The 26,666-nt window shown below is 40.3% G+C and overlaps 3 protein-coding genes across 7 annotated transcripts in view; 1 reads left to right on the plus strand and 2 right to left on the minus strand.

Annotated features, from left to right (window-relative positions):
- klc1b (kinesin light chain 1b) overlaps positions 1-12,007 on the minus strand; it is a 37,805-nt gene extending 25,798 nt beyond the window's left edge. For 4 of the 5 annotated variants that reach the window (XM_083695555.1, XM_083695556.1, XM_083695553.1 and 1 more), the window contains exon 1: positions 11,962-12,007. The gene's annotated coding sequence lies outside the window, so the exon portion shown is untranslated. Of the gene's footprint in view, positions 1-4,180; positions 4,389-11,961 lie in introns of those variants that run through there. The other variant, XM_083695554.1, reaches the window with a different exon arrangement.
- A 3,266-nt stretch (positions 12,008-15,273) lies between these two features.
- On the plus strand, positions 15,274-18,309 carry mrpl2 (mitochondrial ribosomal protein L2). Its single transcript, XM_083695181.1, has 8 exons — positions 15,274-15,350; positions 16,202-16,294; positions 16,379-16,586; positions 16,670-16,811; positions 16,954-17,069; positions 17,479-17,589; positions 17,698-17,771; positions 17,900-18,309. The coding sequence occupies exons 2-8, from the start codon at positions 16,223-16,225 to the stop codon at positions 18,107-18,109; spliced, it is 933 nt and encodes a 310-aa protein (XP_083551307.1). The 5' UTR covers positions 15,274-15,350; positions 16,202-16,222; the 3' UTR covers positions 18,110-18,309.
- Positions 18,310-18,398: 89 nt separating this feature from the next.
- The window catches only part of LOC310822275 (phosphofurin acidic cluster sorting protein 1), a gene marked incomplete at its 5' end in the record, with an annotated part of 50,074 nt that continues 41,806 nt past the window's right edge, over positions 18,399-26,666 (minus strand). Inside the window, 7 exons of the mRNA XM_083694621.1 lie at positions 18,399-22,665; positions 22,884-22,997; positions 23,187-23,410; positions 23,980-24,118; positions 24,300-24,342; positions 24,499-24,541; positions 26,147-26,249. Coding sequence (XP_083550747.1) covers positions 22,550-22,665; positions 22,884-22,997; positions 23,187-23,410; positions 23,980-24,118; positions 24,300-24,342; positions 24,499-24,541; positions 26,147-26,249 — 782 coding nt within the window. The 3' untranslated portion in view covers positions 18,399-22,549. The remainder of the gene's footprint in view (positions 22,666-22,883; positions 22,998-23,186; positions 23,411-23,979; positions 24,119-24,299; positions 24,343-24,498; positions 24,542-26,146; positions 26,250-26,666) is intronic.

A 26,666-nucleotide genomic window follows, 5' to 3' on the forward strand; every position in this document is an offset into this window, starting at 1 on the left:
GATTTCTAGTGGACAGGCAGGCACGTTTGGTGCCAAGGCTCTGCAGAGATAGAGGGAGGTCTGTCTGCATGCTCGGTCATGGACAGTGGACAGATGTATGGCTGAGCAGCAGTACAACCCAAGCAATATTGTCTGTGGTGTCCTTGAACAAAAAGTTGATATAAAATGTCTAGGAAAGGCATGCCAGTGTTCCAAAAATCCAGGTGCATAGCTTGACATGTCATGGATTTTCATCGTAAACACCTCTAACACAATCATAGCAGTTAAGGGAATGATCGAGGATGAGCACTAGCAGTAAAAACACCAGCTGAGAGAGCCATCTGCTTCCATAGAAAATACACACAGCACTGTGGTGGGCCACTCCCCAACTCCCCCTCAGGGCTTGGCTCACCACACTCCCTTAAGTTAATGTACACAAAAACTAGCAGAGATTGTTCAGCCAGCCAGATAAGCCAGTCTCATTTCCCATTAAATGAACAAACTTAATGCATATAAAGACTCCAAATCAAAGTAACTAACGGTTTATGATTGTGTTTTTCTGCTCAACATACAAGTAGCAGTCGTCCGATAAATTAGCCTAGCCAAACAATCCCCCAAAACCCTGCCTGAAGTCCCAAAAAATCCACAACATCTCCAAGGTCAGGGTAGGACCTTGGGTCCATGGCCCTGGGCTTTTTTTGGGCCGTTCTCAGAAATGGAAACATAAAAGTCTGCGGCTTTGGGCCAAGCACTAGTGCCAAAAGTGACACTGGAAAAGTGCTGGCATCAACTACCCACCCCTTTTCTAGTTGAGATACCAGGGGAGGGGTGGGGTGATTGAACAGATATCCTGTTTAGGCCAACTTGATTCACAGGGATAATGCCAAATGTCTGTTTATTGTCACCCACCAATTAAATATTTTGTGAGTGAAGTCTGTTATGCAGCTTAATTGAATACCGAGACTTGGCCTATATCAGTATGGAAACCAGAGTTATATAACCTTAGTTTATAGCCAGCCGCATTGGTAACCAAATAATTAGAAAATATTTTGTCATAGCTAACAGATTTGTGAATAATATTTTGAGAAATCAATGCAAAGCTGTAAGAAGCAATTGGTGAATTGTCTTAGCCTATTGGTGAATCAATTATCAATACAGAGTTAGTACGATAGTAGCCTAACGGCTCCCAAATAATTATTCTCTTTGGTCACAGAAGGTGATTGCACCAAGAGAAAAGCCCTCCCTGTGCGCAACCGGGACACAGCACTGTACAACAAAGACAACCAGAGTGTCATAGTAAAGCATTTATGAATAAATGTATTTTCATTCATTCTCAGGTTTCTCCATCACTCTCCTTTTATAGAGGGGGGCAACATGTTTACTGTACACTTGTTTTTTTATAACGTTTTTTTATTTTACATACAAATGTGTTTGTTTATGGTATTCAGTCCAGTAAGTCTCCCATAGTGTAATACCATGTGATGAATGGCTCAGGGCAGTAGAAGTGTGATTCATGATGCTGATTTAATGATGACTGAGTTACTGTAGTCAACTAATGGCCAACTAATATAAAATCTCAGTCAGGGTATGGAAATGGGTTGAATCTAAAAACCCAGGATAAAAGATGATATGTTATTATAAGCTATGGAGGCACTGAAGGGGCATGAAAGTCAATCGATCAAAGAGTGTCAGTTATGCTAAGTGGAGAAAACCAAAGAGGAATAAGGGAGAGCGAAGACCACCTCTTAGGGAAAGCTGATGTTGAAGCAGAAAACCTCAAATGATCCTGATGCCTTCTGTCCATGCCGATTAGATTCATGGTTCAGCTGCAATCTAGGGCTTCATTGCATTTCATTTGCTCCATACCACAGCGTATAGTACAAGAAGGTCAAGACAAACCGTCAGCCCATGCAGGGCCTAAAGGGAAATATGTACAGTGTTCCAAGGTCCCCTTAGTTAAATCATACTATAGCCTTCCTCTCTCTGTATCAGAGACGTAAATGCACTTTTGACATAACAGTTAGCTTTATGACAAATCTCACCGCTAAAGTGATGGCTCTTTTTCAAATGTTCCTAGAGCTGAAGTTTGTTATACATTGATGCAGACACAGCTGGTCTTGGAAAATGGTTGTATGAACTGACTGTGTATAGTCTCAGGTGAGTCACACTGATGGATCACCCTGTCAGTTCCTCCTCTACCTTCTCATTTTAACAAGCAGGACCAACCAACATCCACACGCAGGATACAATATGCTGTCTGAGCCTATCTGTGAACTTGGCAGTGAAATATAAGCATATGTCTATTAATTTATTACACATAACATGTGTAAGACATATCTTAGACAGCCTATGCAGTCAATGAACAGGCAACCTTAAAGTCAGCAGTTTCAAACATTCATGAATGCTGCATCTCACAACCAAGCCAGTCACTAGACAAGAACAAACATGTTTTCAGGAGTGATACTATTGCACAGAAAAGTGCATAGCTGAAGGTTATGGTGTTGTATGATGGTGTTCATTTGACAGTGAGATGAGAAACTAGCAAAACCTGCTCCTTTCCAAATGCACTTCTGCATTCATACGCCAACGATAACCCCAGTAGTTTGACTTCTCATTTAAATGTGACAGCATATGCGTGTAAAGTGCCAGTCTGCCAGATAAGGATGTGGGTATGGGCTCAAGCCTTTGCATTTAGCTCTGATCTGAATTTACATACAGTAGGGCACATTTTATTCTGTGAATTATTCTGGTATCACAACCTCTTGGGGGGCATCTTGAGCAATTAGTATATAACCAAGTAGCATCAGACGCCACGTCTATTCAGCTGGCAACTGACTGAGCGAGAGGCTTTAGAAATTTGCTTCTAATAGATAGGCTTAGGCCTACCCGATCGGCAATGAACATGTAGTTGTTAGAAAATGAGAGAGAGAGGGAAGATGTCAGCATATGAGACAAATACGAGGTGTTTTATCAATTGAGGCTATTTCCAATGAATAGCATAGGCTATCATTGTATTTGGAGAAGTTGATTTCAGAGATATGTAGGCTATATCTGCAGCTCTGCCATATCTGCGCCTCTGTTAGCCCCACTTGTTAGCTCGTATTTTTATTTTTTTAGGTTGCATTAAATTTGTGTCACATTCTGTGCCCTGTTTATGTTTTCATTAATCTCATTCCCAGACACTTAAGTTTAGAAACTGCAAATAGGCTATTACATATCATAAGTTATTTCTGTTTCATTAAAGATCGGTATTTCTTTTGTACAGTACAATATATAATCCTAAACAGCTGAGTAAATTAAGTAGAGTGTGATTTGACATAGGCCTACATCATTACCTTGTGAGACTACCTGACAAATATGATTGTCAAACTAAGCTTAGAGCCAAACGATTTGCATCGTTTGGCTCTAAATAGATTAAGCTACTAACTTGATAATTTTGCATTAAGTTGCAGTGGTGCAAAGTAATTCTCTCCAAGGGCTTGTATTGCAGGTTTCTCCTTTGAGGTGCATAGAGATTTGCAGCAACAGAACAGTTTGAGAATGCACATGCTCAGACATGCTTATCCCTATAGCCTAAGCAGGCTCCATCCCCCTCAACCTCCAATAGGAAATAAATGTTAGGCAGTACTCTGTAAACAGGAGAGCTCCTGGTTCTGAACAAACATTTTGCCTACCATTAATTTAATGGTCAGAAGCAGAGGTATGGTATGTAGTAGCCTAATAATAACAAACACGAGAGACGAAGCCAGTGGGGACAAGTGATGAAGTCATTTTCTAGGGAGGAGTCTATTTATCAGTCCTTTATCCTTACTGGGTTGCACAAATTCAATAAAAATTAAAAACTACGTAGCCTAATCAAAGCAGCCAACTCCTGTATGCAGATGTTGGTACAACATTAGAACAAGTAGATAACCCCATGCTATTATCCTGCATGTAATCACACAGAGTAGATAATAAGCTTGATTTGGCTTTCAGTAAAACTTCACAAACGTTCAGACCAAATTAAACTAGTCTACAGTAGCAGTATGTTGCTACTGATATATGAAGTACCGACAACACTGTTTAGGCTACAGGGAACAAATGTCAAGAAGGAAAAAAAGCAACCAAGCAAATGTGTTCTGCTCCACAGGCAATGCAATCTAGCCATCATTTAAAGCAAAGTTGCAAGGTGGGCACCAGCTTGGTTGAGCGGAAAACTAACCTCAGCTTCAGCAGCAAATCAGATCCTCATAGCTTGACACAGAGAAAGGCTGATGAAATAATGACTCCTCCACAAGTAATACACGCAGAGCAGCAGTCACCATAGAAACTGCATCACATTAAGCAAGGTACGCTAATCCAAACAGAGAGAGGCTCCTTGGATGTGGGTAAGAATCTCTGGATGGAAACAAGAGGCAGCGTGGTCGTAGAAGAGGGTGGATGCCTGTGAGTGTGGAGAGGACAAAAGCTGCCTTCAGAACTGTGACCTTCCCATAAATCTCAGAACAGCCAGCCTCAGCACAGAGAAGGGAATGGCCCCACCCACACTGCGAGGGGAGGAGCAGGTTGAGTGGGGGGAGGAAACTGTCCTGATGTAGATACTGGCCATGACCGAACGATCAAACTGCCTACTCAGGGTCTCCCCAAAGATTGCAAGAGTGGCGCTGCCCCACGCTGTGAATTTGCTGGCAAATTCAACTATATATTTAGTAATGATAGAGTAACTGTCTTTGATCGCCAATGACATTGTTGTTAAAAACATGTCAACAGTAAATTCAGCGTTTTAGCTAATTACTAAAATGATAGCCTACTGTACAGTAACCACACTACATACTATTTTGGCCATTCTGTTTCGTAAAAATGTATGCAGTAAGCGACACATTTCAACATCATCTCACTCAAGTGCTAAGTAATCTAATTTCAATACCTACTCATGTTATCATTTGGCCCACAAGGGAGTTACCACCCCTAGAAATAGATTCCCCAAATGTATTGAAATTAAGGCAGGGGCTTGGGCTGATGCATTTAAATGTACACAGTTTGCGTCCTAAAAGGACCTCCTGGACATCTGGGTTCAGGACACTAACCCTGGCATGCTGGACATATGTGCACTCTCTACATCATGTTTGTTAAATGTTACTACAATTTGAAATGCTCATTATTGATGTGACCATAGGGCAAAAGTGACCGTGTGTTTGTTGCTGGGATTTACCGCCCGCGGTAAATGTAAAACTATTGAAACTATTTCTAAATGAAGACCTTTTTCAATTAGTGGTCCGAGGGGATTTTAACCTTGATTGGCTAAATGCGGTCTCAGATTATTTTAATAATATTAATAAACCTACTTGGATTAATGAAGAAAACATAGCTAACTCCTCGCTGATTGACCTAATTTTGACAAAAAGTACTTTGAGTCGGTCTTTGCAAATGACATTAGTGATCTCTGCCTTCAGTATTTATTTGTTTTGGTGTTTTCTAACACAAGCTATTGATCTATTGCTTGCATTAGAAACATCAAACAAATAAATTCTGATCCTCCTATCATTATGAAAAGAAATGTTAAATATTTCTCACCTCAGGCTTTTCACCTCAGGCTGGATTTACTGCTCTTCAAAAAGCCCTTGTTAAATTGGAATTGGTACATAATGCAAGAAAAAAACAGTATATGTTATTCATCACAGAAAAATTTATCTAATGGTTTATGCATATGTATGTACTTTGGGTGGTGCACCAATTGAGCGAGTTCCTTGTTATAAATACTTGGCCATATCTGATGATGATCTTTCTTTTAAATTACATAAAACATCTAATTAAGAAAGATAGAATCAGATTCAGCTTTCTTTATAGGAACAAGTCCTGCCTCTCTTACAAAAGTAGGAAATGAATAGTCCAAGCAACAATTTTACCTGTGATTAACTATGGTGATGTTTTATATGATGTTTTATATTTTATGCATGCTCCACTAGCACATTAAAATCCTTTAATGCTATACATCACAGCGCACACCAGTTTATAACTCACGACAGATGTACCCTTAATCATTATACTCTATACCAGAATGTGGGTTGGGTTTCCCTGGCTAATCAAGGATCATGCCATTGGCTTACTTTTGTTTATAAAGAATCCTATCCTAGAGCTATGTATGTATGTATGTATATATATAAATAAATAAACCTGTGGTGCTGATTTGATTCATTATCAGTCTTGCTTCTTACAGCTTTGCATTGATTTCTCAAAATATTATACCTACATTTGTTAGGCTGTATTCCTACTGTGTTAGGCTACACTCCTAGCCCTCCACCCTATTATGATGTGTTTAATGATGATAATGTATCATGACGGGGGTATGACAGGGGAGTCTGATGGAGGTATAAATCAGAGGACAGGCTCATTGTAATGGATTGAGTGGAAATACTAACGGTATTGAATGGAATCATTATTACTATCAGAGGGTTTTTGAAAGAAGTTGGCAATGAGTGTAACACTTTGAAGCAAGACTGCCTGCCTCTCTTGCCTCCTTTTCTTTTTTGGCTTTCCTTTTTGAAGCACCACTATATCAATGTTTGTGGTCCATATTTCAGAACTGTGTGACTTTGGCTTTTCCTACCAAGAAATGTCTTATATACCTGCCTGACACAGAGAGAATTATGTTGCTTGAAATTTAAAAGATAACTTTTAACCCTCTAACCCTAACCCTTTTCATTGGCTGAACATCCAACAAAGGTTTCTGATAAGTCAGTGAAATGACTTGGTGGAGACTATGCACACAGGCCACACCCCATCGATGCACATAGGCCACACCCCATTGATGCACATAGGCCACACCCCATTGATGGGGAGGGGAAAAAAATACCTCATAAGAGCTGTCGACAATTTGCATGTCAACGTTAGCATTATCTACTTCTAAAAGTAGCATTATCTAAAAACAGAGGGAAACAAATTAAAATGGGGTTTTCCTTAATATTTAAGTATGGATTAGGTCTCTTATATATGCTTTAGTGTATGAAAAAATATAGCTTTTGGCATATATTTTTTTATGTTTCACAAAACCGCTAGCTAATAAACTCTCAATGAGGGTTTTATTCCCACGGCCACAGCATCCCATGTTTTGAACTAATAGTAGTTTTGAACTAATAGCACTAATAGTTAGCTAGCTAGTAGCTTTGATTTAAGCATCATGACTATGGCATGCTGTTTTAACATTTATTCAACCCACTGTAGCTAGCTACCCTTTTATCTTATACCCCTTTCACACAGACGACCCATGAACAAATGTCACCTAACTAACTAACTAACTAACTAGTTGACAGCTGAGTTTTAGACTGATAGCTAGTTAACTAGCTGGCTTTTTAGTGCAGCTAATTTGGTTGTAAGGGCAGCTAGATGGCAAAAATGGCAGCTAACTAACTAATTTCTGTTAACAAGCTGAATCATATGGGCAGCTAGCTAGGGAAAATGGGCAACTAGCTAAAATAAAGGGATAGCTAGTTACGGTAAGTCAAGTAACGATCGGCTTGCCATAATATGACGCCCTTCAAACTGTCCTGTTATGCAGAATGAACTGACTCTGTTGGTGAATGTTGTATCATGTCACAGCATATTGTAGCGGGCAACCAGTGGCTCAGTTGTACAGAAGCACTGTACCATCCGAGAGGCTCTCGTTTTAAGCATGCACTGTATGTAGCAATGGGCCCAGGTGTTATGCTTGATGTATGCACCAAGCGGCCTGGGGAACCTAGTGGTCAACTTACACTGTAAGTACCCAGGGGCCCTAGTGGTCAGCTCACGCATTAAGCACCAAGGGGCCTCACATTGTAAGCGCTGCGGGGCCCGGGGGCCCAAGTGGTCAGCTCATGCTTTAAGCACGGACGGGCCTAGAGACCCTCACACTGTAGGTGCCATGGGGCCCTAGTGGTTAGCTCACTCTTTAAATGCAAAGGGCCTGGGGGCCCTCACATTGTAAGCGCTGAGGGGTCTGGGGGGCCCTAGTGGTTAGCTCACGCTATAAGCACCCAGGAGCCTAGTGGTCAGCTTGCGCTGTGCACACTGAGGGCCCAGCCGTTCAACTTCCTGCGGCCTAAGGCTTGGAGGCCCCCTGGCAGTCCGAGGCCCAAGGGCACTGGACCGATCCATAATCCAGCCTTGTCCATCCTGTGCTGTTAGCCTACAGTAGAGCTGCACCCAACCAAGAAACACAAGCCAGTTTGCATTAAACTTTTTTGCATTGTCCTTTAGGGTGCTTACACACGGGAAGCAGCAGCCGATGGTCTCAGACTTTCAATGGGAGTAGGGCAGTGGGCGGCAAAACACAAGTGAACTTGCAAGCGCCAAAAGAAGAAATTTGTCTTGGGTGGCAGCCACGTATGGTTGACCAATGAGAAGCTCATTTTGTGAATCAAACAATGATTTAATGATAACATTCGAGCTGAAACAACTCATGAAGCGGGTCCCTGCACACGGTAGGCAGATTTTTCCGGAGAACGTTCTGTTGAATTTAAAGAAATCAGAAAGTTTAACAAGCCACCTGGCCTCAAAATGTAATTTTTAACTTAAGTCTATAGGGAAATAGCAAATACGGCTACCTGTTCTGTGGGAATCATTCTCTCTGTTCAGCTCAGTCCAAGAGAAGAGGTGGAAAAGTGCACAGACATCACCAAGTAAATCTATGCTGGGCGGCAGAGAGGCTGTGAAATGCGCTTGAGAGCGGGAATGAAGACCTTTGAGCGCCTTGTGTTGACCCACCTTAAGGCCATCAACAACCCCCTCCTAGACCCACTGCAGTTTGCCTATAGAGCCAACAGGTCTGTAGACGACGCAGTCAACATGGGTCTCCACTTCATCCTCCAGCACTTAGACTCCTCCTGCACCTACACCAGGATCCTGTTTGTGGACTTCAGCTCTGCATTCAACTCCATCGCCCCAGCTCTTCTCCAGGACAAGCTATCCCAGCTGAGCGTGCCTGAGCCCACCTGTAGGTGTATCACTGACTTCCTGACAGACAGGAAGCAGCACGTGCAGCTAGGCAAGCTTGTCTTGGAGCTCCGGACCATTAGTACACAAGGCTGTGTGCTCTCTCCTCTACTCTTCTCCCTCTACACCAACAACCTCTAACCACCCTGCTGTCAAACTCCTGCAGTTCGTGGATGACACAACCCTCATTGGATTCATCTCCAAAGGGGATGAGTCCACCTACAGAAAGGAAGTTGACAGACTGGCTTTCTGGTGCAGCCAGAACAACTTGGAATTGAATGCCCAAAAAACTGTAGAGAGGGTAGTAGACTTCAGGAGAAACCCAGCCCCAACTGCCCCCCTCATCATGTGTGACTCCCCAGTTAACACTGTGGAGTCATTCAGATTCCTGAGGACAATCATTTCACAGGACCTCAGGTGGGCGGAGAACATCACCCCCACCATCAAGAAGGCCCAGCAGAGGATGTTCTTCCTGCGGCAGCTGAAGAAATTCAACATGCCGCAGATAGTGATGGTCGAGTTCTACACAGCCATCATTGAGTCCATCCTCAGCTTATCGATCACCATCGGGTTCGCTGCCTCCACTGCCAAGGACAAAGGCAGACTGCAACGGACCATTTGGTCAGCCGAGAAGGTCATCGGCTGAAACCTGCCATCTCTCCTGGACCTGTTCCACTCCAGGACCAGTGAGAGAGCAGGAAATATCATAGCTGATCCTTCCCATCCTGGTCACCATCTCTTCCATAGACTTCCATCAAAAGGTTCTAGTCTTGCTTATATATTATGTCCCATGCACCAACCTGTATGTGCAATTTCCTGTATGTGCAAATATACTTGGCCAAATAAAATAATTCTGATTCTGAATTCTGTGGTGCAGAAAAGAAAATACATTGATACCCGACTGCGTTATTGGGGGGCAATATCCGGTTATCATAAAGAGTTTGTTGCATTATTCATCTTTTAAAAATATACAAAATGTTCATGACAAGTTCATATTCCTGTGGTTAAAAAACAACCCCTAGCCCTCTCCTAAACAACAGAATGAGTGGAGAGCTCATTCAAATCTATGATACGACGAAATGTACTAGGACTACATGTTTAAGTCACTCAAAACCCCATGAGACAGCAGAGGTGACCTGCAAGATATGACTAGCCTATCTAATAGCCTAGTGCAACCAAGGCGGCTGAATTAATCTAGTTTCTCATAACTTGATCATTTGAGGACAATAAGGGTTGGCAGCTTTGAATGAGGGTTATATCACAGGTTGAATTCCAGCCTGAAGTGAAATCAAATCAGCCACAATGTCACATTGCTGTTGGTACAGGGACTTGAGGCTTTGGCACTTGAGGCTTTGAGACACCAGGGTGAAATTAAAATAACACAAACAGATTTAGGGTAAACAGTGCTGTAAAGGATAGTACAGGGTCCCAGACAGGTTGCGTAAGGGATAGGACATGTGGATCAGACAGAACTGCTGGTTCATCCTTTTGAGTGGTTGGTGATTGGCACCGGTAGGCTGAGTGCCCTTCTGTACCCTCGCTGTGTGTTCAGGCTGGCAGGGCTCCACTCTGCATCAGTATCCTTCCTCAGGCTGCCCTTTCCCCTCATATCACCCTTACATCACTCTTATCCAGTCCACTCACACTCAAAGTAGCCTACTCTCCCTTGACTTTAAAAGTCAAATATAAATATCATTCACCCATCTTCATCCTCACTGCCAACAGCCAACAAAATCCCACCCTCAAACTCCAAAATAGAATTTTAGCACACTCCTGTCAGTTTATATGGTTTAAGACATATTCTTTACACCTCAACACCATGGTTATATCCATCAGTCATCATTAATAGATATTGGAAATGTAAGAAACTGTTAAACGGACCAGAAAAAAAACAGCGAGAGCACTAGCATTGCAACAAGACAGTTACTGTCTTGAAATGTACACCATTTCCTGTCCGCGTTTACTAGAGATGTACACCCCCCCCACACACACCTCCCTAGCAGACAAAGAAACACCAGCCAACAGAGAGGGTGTGGCAGGACATGGGGGCAGCTGGAAGGGAAATGCCCATAACACTGTTGCACTTCATCAATCAGCCCTGTGATTCAAAATCTGCCAGTCGGCTCTTTTTCTCCACATATGGCAGGCTTGAATGGGCTACAAATATGTTAGAACTGTTGCACAGTCAAGCGCCATTCTATATGCTATGTTGACATTTATTTACAACTGTAGGCCTATTTTGAGTAAACTATTCCTGAATCATATAGCTGGTAAAATACACTTTACAGAAATATATGCGTTCTGCCAGGTAATTATGGCACTGACTTATACAGGAGGCACTCGTCATTTTGGACAGTCGTTGCACTGGAAAAAAAGTGTTAGCTTTTTAACGGTAAAGTAAATTACTGTTGATATTTAGCTAGAAAAACGTATTTACCGTTAATTAACTACCAACCCGACTCTTTTTTTCTGGCAATCGTAAGGTTGCTGCCTGTCTTCAAAAATGACTAGCGTCTCCGGTTATGTTTACATTCTGCAGTTTTGATGTAGGGACGAAAATATTAGCGAATCTTTCATGTACGTGTCAACTAAATAACATTCCATCAGTGTTGATCTCTTTCTCTATGGAATGGTAACGTTCCATTCCATTTCAGCAATTAGACAGACACGCTACTTGTCAAACAGCTGACTAGGTAAGGCTTAAATTATGACATCATGCCTCAACCTTCACACCGAAAAGCAGCATGTTTAGCAGTTGAACAACTTTTTTGTCGACGATAAAGAAAACATGTATGACAAATGTTTGCCATTTCACCCATTGATAATGGGTGCCTACGTTGGTAGCTAGTCTTGCTAGCTAGCTAGTTCGAAGCTATAGCTACCGGTAAGTTATTTTCTTGTCCCTCAAGTGGACCACTAGTTAGCTAGATACACTGGCTTAACTCCCGGACATTCTATCACAACCAAACAGACACATATTGGCTTCGGTTATAAAATAACATCTATCTAGTTAAATATTAAACGTCAACTCACCGAGGGCTGGGACTGTGACAGCTGGATCAGCCCCTTTAAATCCAAAATGTCCACTCTGGAAAGATATGCTCCCAGCAGGCTTTGCATAGGGTTAATATGACGTCATGTTTTGTTTTCGCCAGTCTGCCCAACAGTGTGGGCGGGGCATGTTTTGTTTGGGTTTGGCTCTCTCATGTAATAATTCGCTCGTAACCATCAAAACGTAGTATTTGGAATGTTGGAATGTAAAATACCTGTTAAATTGGCCAATTTCCATAAGCAGGTACTTTTAGCTTGGACCCTGTTTATAGTTGTGTCTATAAACACAACTTTTCTCCTCACTGGTATTTATTATGGAACAATTAAGATATTACATATTAAAATAAATCACTTTTTATTCGTAGATGGTTTGAACATTACTTGCACATTATTTTGGTTGGACAATTATTGAATAATTAGCGATATCTGCTTTCATATAAATAATTTCATGATGAATTTAAAATTCCAATAACCCCCAAAGAATATGCTATAGCCATAGAGGGTATAGCCATTATCTAATATATATATCCATATCTAATATATACATTTATTTTTGTATTAATTAAAGATAATATACAACAACATGACAACAATACAGGACAGAAGCTTACAAGGATACTCTGGAATTTGAAACAAATATTACTAGTTATTATTGCTTTACAGTTCTTAGAATATTTTCATATTTGTTCAAAATATTTCATATATACATGGAAGTTTGGTTTCTGGTGTGAATAAATAACTTGGAATGTAATAAAAATAGATACGCTTTTGCTCCTTTTGTGAGTCTTCTGATGAAACACACACATCTTTTGGGGGAATGTCCATATACATAAGTAGAATATATATTAAAAAAACTTTAGATGGAATATTGAATATGTTTTGTTTGGTATGACTGACAATGATGAAATGTTTATAATTAACTTATTTCTAGATTTAACCTTGCCAAGTTTACTTGAATTGGGTAGCATCTAGGAGTTATTTTAAAGGGTACCTCTCTTACTTTATTGGTCAATAATAAACTTTTGAGTAAAACCCATGTCTTACTCCAATCTATATTTTCATAAAGATTATTCCCAAAAAAAGATAGCAGGGTGAAGATACTATGTCCTTTTGAATTGTATTTCTAATTACACAATTAGTAGATTTGGAGCTAGTTAGGGGGCAATCATTATCAATAAATATTAAATCAGGGTTAGGGTTAGGGTTAGATGTTAGATATATGTGTAATTTTGTCCACAGCAACACAATAGTTTTCAGGTTTGAGATGAAATAAAGAGATCTGAAGGTTGACATATTTTGGAGAGGGTACTTTATTCAATGTTACAAAGAAATTATGTTTCAGGCTAGCAGGTTATGTCTCTCTCCTCTCTGTGTCTCATCTCCCAGAGAAACTATATAGACTTAAAATGGAATTTGGCCTTGGAGGCCACAGGTCTTTATCCCTCTACTCCCCTTCTGGCACCAGGTGTTATTTTGTCTCCAGGTGTTATTTAGTCACAGGTAGACAGACACATTACAAACTATATAAGATTAATCCTTGACATCACTCTGATTTTGTGACAAATTATGATAGCTTTATTCTATTTTTAGACTTCTACAAGGCCTTTGACATTGTTGAACATTACTTTATTTACTAAAGTACTTGAGATTTTTGGTTTTGGTAAAAAAAATCATTAAATCTGTACAAACTTTTTCCATTTTGTTAATGAAATTAATCACTTTATGTTATGTAAACATAAAAACAAAAAAATTAAAACAGGAAGTATTGTATTTTTATAAATCATTTTAATGTATCAATCCCCCGGCACTGTACAGAGGTTGTAAAGTTTTGTATTTGTGACTATTATCTTCTTTGTTCTTTGTTATTATTATTAAAAAAGGGGACCATCACTGCCATAAATGCATAACGTGGACATGCAGATAGTCTTACATAAGAGCAATAAAGCATTGTAAAAATAAAAATAAATAAAAAGAACAGTTGAGGCAAAGTCACTAAAGTGGCAGTGTGCTACAACTAAAGTGTTACTTGTGAAATTATGTGTGAAATTATCACAGGCTCAATTTGAAGTAAATTGATAAGTGCTCTCCTGGCTGTAAATTCGGTTCAGTATAGTTGGAAGACAATGAGCAAGAGCCTGTTGTGTGACAGCGTCACCTACTGGAATGCACGAAAAGTTGTTCTTGTGGCGTATTTCTTTCTTCTTCTTGTGGCCGCTCCAACTCCGATTTCCCCTTCCCTTTCCCTGAAGTGTATACTTGACTTGGATTTAAAACCATAGGATTGGTGTGATCGTGTGGTGTGACCAATGGCTCACTTGTGTGAAAAATAGAATAGGATACCTCTCGTATAAAAATGTTGACATTGTAATATGTCCACGATTATGAAGAGTTACTCTGGTTCAACCGTATACAAGGGTTCAACGCAACGCAAACCTCCGAGTTCGGAGCATTCAAGTGATCTGAGGTCGGAAACTCCAAACAACATGAACGCCCGCAGGTGATGGCTAACTTTGACCAGTTATAACTGTCAAGTTTGCAACTCTCCAAAACGCATCTCATGTACGAAAACAAACCACAGTGTGTGTTCAATAGCTTAGAAAAATATAACGTTATTATATTTCCATCTCACTTAGACTAACCTTCTGAAAATCCTGCCGTGTTCGAGGTTGACATGACATTAGAATCAGAAACTCGGGGATCAAGGATAATACCCGGTTTTCCCAGTTGTGGGTAATTTTACAGAAATGGTGTAAATTGCGTCCCCGGTCAATAACAACAGATTTAGAAGAGTTAAATGTCCAGACTTTTGATAGAAAAAATTAAATAAAGTTTGTTCTGATTTATCCCAAGTCAATAAACAACACACTGATTTACCAATGTAATACAAAATCAGTGTTTGTTTACCACTTTCTATTGCAAGCTGTGTATCCCCAGCTATGGGTCCCACAATTTATATTGTAAAATAAAGCAGTTAAATCTATATCACATCAATGAAACATATTGATTTGCTTTGATAGGAAATCCAAATATGAAGACATATTTTACAGATTTTTAAAATGTTGAGAAACAAACTCTGCTGTCCCAGAGTTTTGAGGTCATTACCGAAACACATTCTGAAACACATTCAGAAATTAAACAAAGTAAACAAAGAAGAATGTATCGCTGGTCATGTTGATCCAAGATCAGGTTTTCACTTCTCCTTCTATAAAAAAATAAAATAAAATAAAAAATAAAATAAAAAATAAATCAGGAAAATAAACTGAACTCCGATCTGCGGATGTATACGTCATCCATAAGCGACGTGGCGTACTTGCTAGTGAAGGACACAGCCACACAAACCTACAGTACTGTGGGGATGAAATAAATGAAAGGTAGGAAAATTACAACCACAATTCATTATGGTGTCATTAGGTAATGTTATGCATGACCTGGCTTTTAGCAAAGGAACGCACGATGTAGTTAGCTAGATGTCTCTACAGCATGTGCGGCTGTGAGCAGGCAGACCCGACTACCCCTACCCCAGTGTGTGTCGCGGGGATTTTTGGTCCTCATTGGTCCATTTTACACGGAACTGCCTTAAACATTTCTCCATTAAAGCATACAAACCCTAATTTCAGCACCATATAATCTGATCTTGATAGGCAGCCGCATACATATTGCTATTTCAGCACTAGACTGATAATAAATCTAATTAAATGTAGTCAAATGCAATCAGCCTATTACCACTTGAAGACCAGTCTCTTGTGCAGTCCTCCTGTGTTGTTACTTACCTATACTAGTAGTATATGCACTGTGCGCCTTGCATTTCTTTGTGCAAATGTTTTAACCATGGGGTCCAGGTTGCGGGCCCGGCTTATTTTCTGTTCAGAGTAGAGGATGGCATGGGAAGGAATATGATGTTCCCCTGCTCCGGAAAGTTCAGTCCCAATCCCACTATAACCTAAAATCCTTACTCCTGTCTCGATGAAATTTCCTCACTTTATTCTGTAATGCGTATGGTGCGTTGTTATAGTCGTCTACGTCTCGTGCTTAATTATTCTTGTATTATTCGTGTATTCTCCGCTATTTCGTGTTTAATCTCAGCTGTTTCGCACTTTGTGTGAATGCCAGTGTAGACAGTGGATTTCGCATGCGACAACAAACAATTTTGGATAGGGTTAGGCAACCATAACCCTTTCTCTGTCTGTTATTAAACGACTCACCTTATTTGTTTAATCATCAGCATTGTCCAGTGGGGATTCTCATGGCGGTGTCATCTCTATCTCGGGCTCTGCGCTCGCTCGCTCTCTCCAGAACAGTTCTGTTACCCTCTCAGGTAGGCTATGCCTTTCAATATCATACATCATCATGTCAGTATTATACGACACATTCTAAGCTAATTTCGTTTTGTTTTTCTCAGGCAGTGGGACAGACCATGTTCAGGGCTCAGGCCAACTCCAAATCTCTTCTGCCTACCCCACCTTTAACTTTCTTTGGGGCATTGAGACAATACAGAGGGTTCCTCACAACTGCTTCTTTAGATCAGAATCGAACCTTGTGGAAGCAAAGGGAGAAGTACACTATCAGGCCAATCGGGATGAAAAAGACTGGAGGCAGAGATCACTCAGGTAGTGTAAGGGTTCCAATTTGATCCATTTGACTCTGACAACAAAAACCATAAGGTTGAATGCATTTTACCTGTGTCATGTAGGTAGAGTTCGTACGCATGGAATTGGCGGTGGCCACAAACAGCGATATCGCTGGATAGACTTCCAGCGTCTGCGATATGAACCAGGCAAAGAGAACCAGACATTTGATGAGAAAGTTATTGAGGTCCGTTACGACCCATGCAGGTAAGACAGTCATGTTGTGGTAAGCAAATATGTTTCCTACAGGGACACTGTGTGAAATCTCCTTATTGTTTGGTACCTTTGTCTGTGAGTTAGCCATTGTGTTTTTTATGTGTTTTTTTTTTTTTTTTTTTTTTTTTTACAGATCTGCAGATATTGCACTGGTGGCTGGGGGGAAAAGGAAGCGTTGGATCATTGCCACAGAAAATATGCAGGTTGGAGACCTCATCAAAACATCAGGAACTATTGGACGCATGGCCGGTAAGAGTCCTCTTGCCTCTCCTATGACTTGAAGACTTTAGTATTGCTTGAGGTGGGGAAATGGTTCTTAACATACAGACATTGCTCTAACTAACCCCTTACTAACTAACCCCTAAAGACCGCTTCACCCTCACTACCCCCCTATACTAACCCTAACACAGAGACCTCTTCTCCCCTGCTACCCCCTGTACAAATTCTCTCCTGCTAATAAAATATATTTAAAGAAAAAAAAAGAATTAGCCTACTGGCATTACGACTGCCAATGGCCCCAGGTGTGAGCATTGATTACTTTGTCTTATGATGACTGTTGGATAGATGATTCACTTACTTAAAGAAATGCATTTGTTGTACGTCGCTTTGGATAAAGGCGTCTGCTAAATGCCATAAATGTAAAACATGTACCCCCTAGTGTCAGCAAATGAAGGTGACTCATTCCCCCTTGGAGCTCTTCCTGTGGGCTCACTGGTGAATAACCTAGAGCAATACCCTGGAAAAGGCGCTCAGTATATTCGTGCTGCAGGTAATCAACTACAATTTTTTTTTATTGATATATACAGAATAAAAATCACTACTTATTTATGTTATTTTTGGTCTAGTAACCATTGAAACATCATATTGGTTCTTGTAGGTACGAGTGGAGTGTTACTCCGTAAAGTGAATGGGACGGTCATTGTCCAACTTCCCTCTAAACAACAAATTCAGGTGAGATTACTATTGTCTTTTGGCTGTACTGCCCTGAAAGGGTTCTTCCACCCCACGCTTATCTTGCTTACAGTGAAAACCTTTGTGGCTGATGAACTACACCTCAGAGTTTCTGTTATGGCTCACAGGTGATCGAGACCTGCATGGCTACAGTAGGACGTGTATCCAACGTTGATCACAACAAACGGATCATTGGCAAAGCTGGTCGCAACCGCTGGCTTGGCATCCGTCCCTCGAGTGGTCTTTGGAAGAGAAAGGGGGGCTGGGCAGGGCGCAAGATAAAACCACTGCCACCCATGAAGAGTTACATCAACCTGCCCTCAGTTTCTGCTATTTAAGGACACTGTAAACTTGACTGAAGAACTGGCACTATTCCTCTGTGTTAGTTTTGATTGAACCGAGGCAATGGTTTGACATGTATAAAGCTGTATGTCTGTAAAATTGACTGTCAAAATTGTTTCATTTATCAAGGCTAACGCGACAACATTTTGGTTTGTGTTATGAAATGGGAGTTTGTGAAATTGAATACAATATTTAAATCTCTGGTCCTGTGGTTATTTATTATTAGTTGAATATCATTTTGAACAAGAATGAGGCCAGAATACACACACCGCAAAGAAGGAGAAATGTTTATGTAAGGTTACAAATTGAATTCAACACAGCTGCTTGCGAGAGCATGGAAAGAAAACAAAACAATATAAAATTCCAAAACATATTTACATCCATAGTAAAACATGCAGAGATTAACCCATATTTCTTTTAGTGGTAGATTTAAAAATACTGTCATCATTTTCAAAACAAGGTTTGTGCAAAGACACCTGGGTGGTATTTCAAGAAGTAGGATCAATGAGATAACCTGCCAACTCCTATCGTTAGGCTTACAAGGAGATCTAAAGGTGAATATGGGTTACTGAGAGTAACAAGCAGATTAGGTCTATACCATGGCATCTTTTTAAGTTTCTTACTATAAACTATGAAATCAGAATTTTCAGGAAGTTTAGCAGGCAAACTCATTGTTCCTGCTTTCTAAGACCCCCCCCCATACAATAGTTGAAATATTTAAAGGGTTGACTTATCTGAGACTCCCCCATACAAACATCTCCACCCCAGTTATTGTAGTGTTTTATAGCCAAGGTTTACAATATGAAAGATGAGGGCCAGGAAATTGTTTAGTTCATAGTAGATTATAACACATGAACACTTTTATTTTGGTACACAGTCACATATGGTGGTTGTTAAATGACCTTTTCAATATGAAGTGGCAAAATAACAACAAAAACAGAACAAGCCACTAGAGTATCAGACAACAGGAGGTGCTTCCTCTCGTCAACATTAACACAGAAACCCTGTTAAGAAAAGGTAATGGTAAAATCTCATTTGAATAACAACCTTAGCATTATTGGGCTCCTTCAAAATAGGTCTGCAGATAGTGGTCTATATTCAAAACAGCTCTTACTCCCCAAGGCTTTTGGATGTTACTCCATTGGAAATCCAAAATGTTTTCTATTAAGGATTAGAGATAAAAGGTCATAAACGTAATGCCAAGAAAGTGCATTATTTATGGGAGATGTAATATGACAGACATATTGATATGAGACGTCTGCAATGTACATATTTAATTATGTCCATAATAACAGATCATACAAATATATTTGCATTGGAATTGAGAATTACATTTTTAGAGGGTGAATTTATCAATTTGTGCTTTTAATTTGGAAGATTTGTAATTGGCAATGGAGATACTATGAATACATACATTACATACAGTATAAAAGCCAGCATCAGAGCATATAGTCTTCATTTAAGTACAAAAACAGCAACCAAGGACAGTAGTCCCTTTTCTATGACCAAAGGTTTCCTATTGCAATAAATTCCAACCAGTAACACTTCATGGAGTACCGTCAAACACTTACTGACCACACTTACAAAGACACAAATAGGCAGTGACTTGATACCTGGAACACTGGACCAACCACACACACACATTTTCACTTATCACCAAAAGCTTTTAAAACTATATAGTTGTCTCACACTAACCCAACATCATCTGCAAAGCACTTCAAGTCAGACCTACCTCCCTGTAAGTACATTTTGTTTAAGTACTACAGTACTGCAATTTAATTTAATTTAAATAAATTGTGTTTAAGAAATATAAGCCATACATGTTGAGTGTTCTATTAAATACAAATAATATGGGTTAAGAGAAACAAATGACTTGTAGGCCAAAAATACAGCTATGGCTGTTTAGGCTATATGGGAATGTATCAATTGTATAGCGCTTAGTTTGGACATTATAGAAACTGAAATGTTAAGTAAGATGAAGTTCACAAACTCACTTGTTAGAGGCTATGTTCTAGAATTAATTTCAAGTTCATAATGTGAGGCACATAGAGGGTTACAGTCCCAAAAATTAAAGAGTAGAGTAGACAGTTTGCTACATTTGTTTAGTACATTTCTATAAGTGCAACAGCAATTAGAGATTGTGAGGACTTCTGATGCCATAAGTGGTAACACCATGGGCTTGGTCAGGCAACAAGACCAAGAGAGTGTAAATGGAATATACACTGAGAACAATTTACCAAGAAAACTAATTCAGGGAGAAGTACATAGTTGAAAATTGTAGTGGTCTGATAATTACAACATAATTGACTTTGGCACATGACTGGGTCTGGATTTTGAGTTCTGGAGCTACTGTATGCAAATGCAATCCTTAAATCAACTGAAATAAAATGCTGACTTGCTAGAAAAGAGGGTGCTTGAAGTGTATGGCAAATCTATATACTTTAAATTGCTTTGTGATTGAGTCAAGACATCAAAAGTTACCACTGTTCACAGGAAAGTGGAAGAAGGTTCAAACCAAATGTTCCATTTGTGGAAAAAGGTCCATTTACACTGTAGGTGGAAACTGTTGCATGAATTAAAAAAAAAAAAAAAAAAGCAGACAGAGGAAGCCTGGACCTTGAACATCTGACATGACACCATAACAACTAAAGGGATTCTAACATTTGGCATACAGCTGCGAGAGTAACAAAATACATTATCCTATGTATCAGATGACTCTGGTTTAACATGGTTTTACCTGACAGGCCTTCAAACTTAGATCATGCTTCTCTACTGACAGGGACAATATAACTCCGGCACTTACAATTCTTTCAGAGCATCACTGCTATAGTAAAATGAGCCGATTGAGCCCATACTCTTAAAGGTGCAATCTGTAATTCAAAACAGTTTTTGGTAAACAGCGGAGGGATGGGGCTGGAGAAATGTAACCACTGTTAATTTCATAGACAGAGCTATGGATGCAAGGACTGACCATCCATGAGATAAAAACAAGTGTACAGTAAACATGTTGTCCCCCATAAATGATGTAGCGCCCCTCCTTGTGTAAATTGGTGACAATTATTCAAACGTATGACTGAAAAGTTATTGTAACATGTAGTGCTTTTCTTTTTTTTAATTCATTATCAGTCTTGCTTCTTACAGCCAATTGCGTTTATTTGAAGGTAGTCCACGGATTTGAGGTAGGCTGAAAAGTTCCCGGAGCTCGTAGTGCTCATTTGATTGATTTCCAAGGAGCTGACTTAGTAGTAGTAGTATTTGAAAATAATCAATTGGCCAAACGGTGCAGTCTGAGGTCAACTCTCCTCTTTGCACCTTATAATTACATTTTTTAATGATAACAACCCATCACTTTCAAAAAACGCATCTTTCACCCAAGTTTCGTCAAAATTGTTCCTGGGGTGTCGGGGATAAAGCGTGTGACATATCTACAGATGAACGGACAGAGAACAATCCATAGTCCCCTCCCTGATTTCATTGTGGGGACAATGAGTTTTAACCATGTTTTGAAGCTATACAACATTTGTTTACAATTGCAATGTTTACAAACAATGGAGTAAAACAAGCTTATATTTTGGGTTCTGATGGGGTAAGACAGTTGAACTAAGCTTATGAGGCATTATAAATTATATTCTTCAAGAATCATGGCTATATATAATTAATTTAAAAGTCAAAAAATGTATGTACCAATTACAGATTGCCCCTTTAAGAACAGGATTCACAAAGGATGGATTCAGTCATCAGAGTTGTGCGGATGTTATAGCTACATTTGAATAGCTACCTTCCAAATACCTAGCAAAGGTGAAATTGTTTGGGATTTTTTTTTAGGTACACAGTGTGCTTAAAAACTAAAAAGGCAGAGTACTGTAATACGTTTAGAAAAGTTCTCTCTTCATAAAAAATAAAGTCAAGGACTAGTAAGAAAAACAGCACATTGAGTTAGAAGATAAGAAGTCACTCTAGATTCACAGCAATATTTCAACTTTCAGTATCAAACACAAACACACTCACACCCTCAAACACAACCCTGAACATACCCCAATACCCACTCCCTCTATTGTCTATAGAGCAACAATAAACAAAGGATTTCACAGAAATAATAAAATGTTAACAAAAACAAAGTGCAAACACAGCTGCCATCATTGAAATGTGGCAATTTGTCAAAAACCTCAAAATACCTTTCAGAGGCGGCAGCACAATTCTTACAAAATAGTACTTGTTCTTATTGTAGTGTGTAAAAAAACAACAACATCAAAAAAACAACAGCAAAAACAACAACAACAAAAGTTTGTGTATTGAAAACACGAATATGAACCAGTAACATTTCCACAGGAAAACTATTACTGCTGTGCCAGTTGGCATTTCCTCCATATCTCCATGGCCTCTCTGTGAGACAAGTGTTGGGGAGCGTCTGGCAGGGACAGTGGCTGTGGCCCAGGTCACATAGGCTTAGTGTAACCAAAGATTCCCACTGGGAAGTGCTTGACGTGAGTAGGCCACTGGGCAGCAAGCTGGAAAAACTTAACGTCGTTCCACTCCACTCCATCGATAGAGACTAAGGAGCAAGGGGACAATATAATTAATCAGCTGATAGAGCTGAATTTCTTTGGTGTATAATAAACAATACATTTGATCATGTGGAGAGCAATGGTGTGTTCAAACTGAAATAGCTGGACCAGAGATTGACTGTGGTTCTTTCTGCAACCTCTAGGTGGCAGTAGCATATTACTTAACAGGCTAGATGTGAGTGTTTCAGTGTGTGAGTGGGATTACCTCTCAGCATGGTGTGCTGATGCTTGGCGGTGCAGATCAACCTGCTGATGCCATCAATCACCTGGCTCTTAGAGTCCAGCTCTTTCTCCCTGGGCTTCTTGCTAAGAAAAATCACTGTCAAAAGAGGCACAATAAGTGTTCAGTATCATAGCAACTCAACCTCATGCAGACCAGCAAAATGTGCAGCAATGACAGAATGAGGAGATACTGTTATAATCAACTGCTTTTTCAATGTAATGTGTGTTCATCATAGGAGAATTGTGTTTATGCACAATGCTCTGGTTGCCAGAGATAAGTTATAACCTTTTTTATTCTTCTCCTTGGTGACAACAGTCATGGCCATGCTGGGAGGAGGGGTTAGTTCACCCCCACATGGCAACCGGCTCACTTGCAGGGAGCGGAAGTTACTCTTCAAGGTGTTCTTGAGCCCCACGTCTCTCTTCTCCCCCTCTTTCTTCTTCTCAGGGCCCTGCCATGTCCAGTAGTCCACCTGTAGCCCCATCACCTCACCACTTGAACATGGAGATCTGCAGAGTACAGGCAAACACATAGTTTTGATATCAAAATGTCAGCCATACACTTGTCATGCTTTAAACAACCTGACTGACCTGACTGATGGACAGCTGAATCTCACAAGAGTCTTCCATATACACACTTTGCAGCCCACTCCATACACTGTTGCTACAGTACCATATGTCTTCTATCATATATGCCACTGCTGCTATTGTATCATTTTGTAGAAAGTCACTGATGCTATTGTATCATTTTGTTTAGTCACTACTGCTGCATTTGTGTGTATTGCGATGTTACTGTATTATTGTGTTACATTCTGTACTACTCCTGGGTTCCTGTGCTACAACTGTGTTTTTTTGTGTCTACAATTGTGTTTTCGAAAAAGATAGCTTCGGGTAAGAATTTCATTGTACTGTCGTTCACTCCCCTGTATCCTAGTACATATGAGAATAACATTGTGAACCTTTGTGGACACAACCATATGCAATAATCTACATATGTACAGTCACACATAGTAGCTATACAGTAGACTAGTAAGCTTGATTGAGGTGCTTGTGTATAGACCAGAGCAGTGATGTCATACCCAGCTCCAGAGAGTGCGGTGGAGACAGAGGGGGACTGTGGAGGGGTGCCACTCATATCCTTCCCATATGGACCAGCCGATGGGGGGGTGGGGGAGGTCAGGATGCTCACACTGCCTCCCATGGCATCATCAGAGTCCACTACAACAGAGAAATGAATATCAGAGAGGCCAGTGAGACCAGAGCCCTGTAAAGCAGGCACTTGACCAAACAATTCTTGTGAAATGTTTCACTCAAGTAATGTGAATGTAGTTAAAACATGTATCTGTTGTATATAATGATGCACTTCTGCAACCCTAAACTCTAATTGCAGCACTGCTACCTGAGGTTGAGAGGCTGTGCTCCACGATTCCAACTTTCACAACCTGCAAAGACACAAACATTGAATGTTATTTATCCCGGCAGACACAGTACATAGTTTCCAGCACAGTTTAACCATCCCAGAGTCTGTGTGGCTGATAAGGATTACTTCAACTTGTTCATTGGATGTTTCTATAAAGGGAAGAAAACTGAATTCTTACCCCAATAAATGGCACAAATTTCTGACAGGAGTCCTCGTCAGGGCTGCGAACAGAGAAAGTTAAGAGGTTGTTAGTCTAGCCAGTGAGGGCTTTGGGAGCACATGAGCACTTGAGGGTTACACATGAAGACCAATGGCCCTGGAGAGAGGATGGTCTGTACACAATGGCCATGTACCATCAGAGCCGATGGCACATGATTGGCTGTTTGGAATGAGCTTATTGTGGGGTCATACCACGATGAGATGAATGACAGGACCACTCCTCAAAACCACATCAGACAGGGGCCATTTCAAGAGGAGAGAGTAGGGATTATTAGAGGTGTAACATATCTTGAGATGTCGAGACAGCAGTGGTGGTCTGAAAGGGCAGTGGTCATAATAGCAGGGCTGTTTTAAGGCATGTCTAGAGGGATACTAGGTGTTGCAGTTATGAGATGTGTTTGAGATTGTTCCTGTTTATTCTACGGGAATAACACCAGTGTTCCCCTAGACTTAAAAGCAACCCCCTCATGCTAAACCATAAGTAGTTGCCATCACCAGCCATGTGTCTAATGCAAGTTAGGCTATCATTTGAGTTTTAGATATTCTCACAGAGGACCCAGACAGTACTATAATATCTAACTTGACACATGACTTCATGAAAACTGCACTTAACATGGTATTGAAATCAAAGGAAGATTACATTAATGTTCAGGTTAAAAAAAGGGTTCATCAAATCTGAATCTCAACCCTAAAGCAATAAAATGAACCCAGCACAATAATGCATAGAACATAGTTTATAAACAATATTGGAGATCTTAGTAACGGTTGAAGCATATCTCAACAGCAAAAAACAGAGGACAGACAGTTAGGATCAAAATCACACCAAACCAAAAAGACAGGCCTGGACAGAATGCAGAGTGAGGTTACAGTGAGTATCGAGCGTGAAAAGGGAGATGTTAGACACACAGTAAAAGGTCAAGCCAAGAGGAGGAGAGAAAATGAGGGAGATTATTATTTTTCTTTTTAAACATACCTGATGTAAAAATCAAAATACAAACTTCTCTTCCTTAAATGCAAACCGAAGGAAAGGGGGGAAAAGGAATGCAACAGTGTTAAATTGTGTGCTGCTAAAAAAAATACTTCTGACCACTAGGGAATTACTCGGATAGAAAGGGGCTGTTTTGTCAAAACAAGCAAACAAACACAGAAATCAACAGGCTCTCCATTTAAAAGGATGCAAAACCACAGCAGCGTGTATGAAGAGATTAGTCTCTTGTCAGACCTCGTAAGAGTGAACACATGCAGAACACAGTAACTCCGTGGAGGAAAGAACCAACTGAGGCTATCAAGCATCACATCAGTCAGCTCAACCTCAGAGTTCAGTTCCTCAGGAGGAATAGAAGATGAGCCATTTCTCATGAGAATTAGTCGTGCTGGTAAAACTACTGATATTGTCCCAGCTGGGGATGGGCTGCAGATAATCCTATGCTCGACCTGAGACTATACATCGAGGGAGAGCAAGAAGAGGCACCAGCATCAGTGTGCAAGGTTAGAAAGCATTCACATTCCAACAGGGCAAGCAAGCTTCAGGCAAAGACACACATACACGCACACGCACACGCACGAAGGCAGAGACGGACACAGAAATACATCGGCATTGGCTTTACCTCTTCTGTTTGTAGGTGAGCATGGCTTCTGAGATGGGGAACTGGTGGGACACGTTGGCACCAGCCAGATACTGAACAACACGCCCAGCTACGTCTATGTTATCTGCCCAGACCAGAGAGAGAAAGCAGTGAGACACACAGACTGTAAATCAATTCTAAATATAGCTGTTTGCAATACCCTATTGTTTTCACAATGCAGTGTTCTACTACTGTAAGTACTGCAATGCAAGTAAGATGACAGTACTTTATTTTAATTCAAATTCTTTAACTGATCTCGTTTGACATACAGAACATACCGTCTGCTCTCAGGGATGGGTTAGTTAATGCTCAGTGTGTTCAGTATTAAAATAAATAAATAAATAAAATAAACCATGAAGACATATGGAGTAAATGTTTGGGTATAAGATCTGGTCCATGTGTTTAGATGAGTGTTTTCATCATAATACAGGATCAGATGCCTAACATGGGAGAAAGAGGGGAAGATTGAATGAACTCATTCACTTGGGCAGAGAAGGCTACA

This window comes from Argentina silus (genome assembly GCF_951799395.1).
Source record: "Argentina silus genome assembly, chromosome: X".
Taxonomy (NCBI): Eukaryota; Metazoa; Chordata; class Actinopteri; order Argentiniformes; family Argentinidae; genus Argentina; species Argentina silus.

Excerpts from the sequence above, each read along its gene's own strand:
- mrpl2 (XM_083695181.1), top strand. The coding sequence starts at position 16,223 with ATGGCGGTGTCATCTCTATCTCGGGCTCTGCGCTCGCTCGCTCTCTCC. Across the intron at positions 17,070-17,478 it reads AACTATTGGACGCATGGCCG|TGTCAGCAAATGAAGGTGAC; the intron begins GTAAGAGTCCTC and ends TGTACCCCCTAG. Across the intron at positions 17,590-17,697 it reads TCAGTATATTCGTGCTGCAG|GTACGAGTGGAGTGTTACTC; the intron begins GTAATCAACTAC and ends TGGTTCTTGTAG.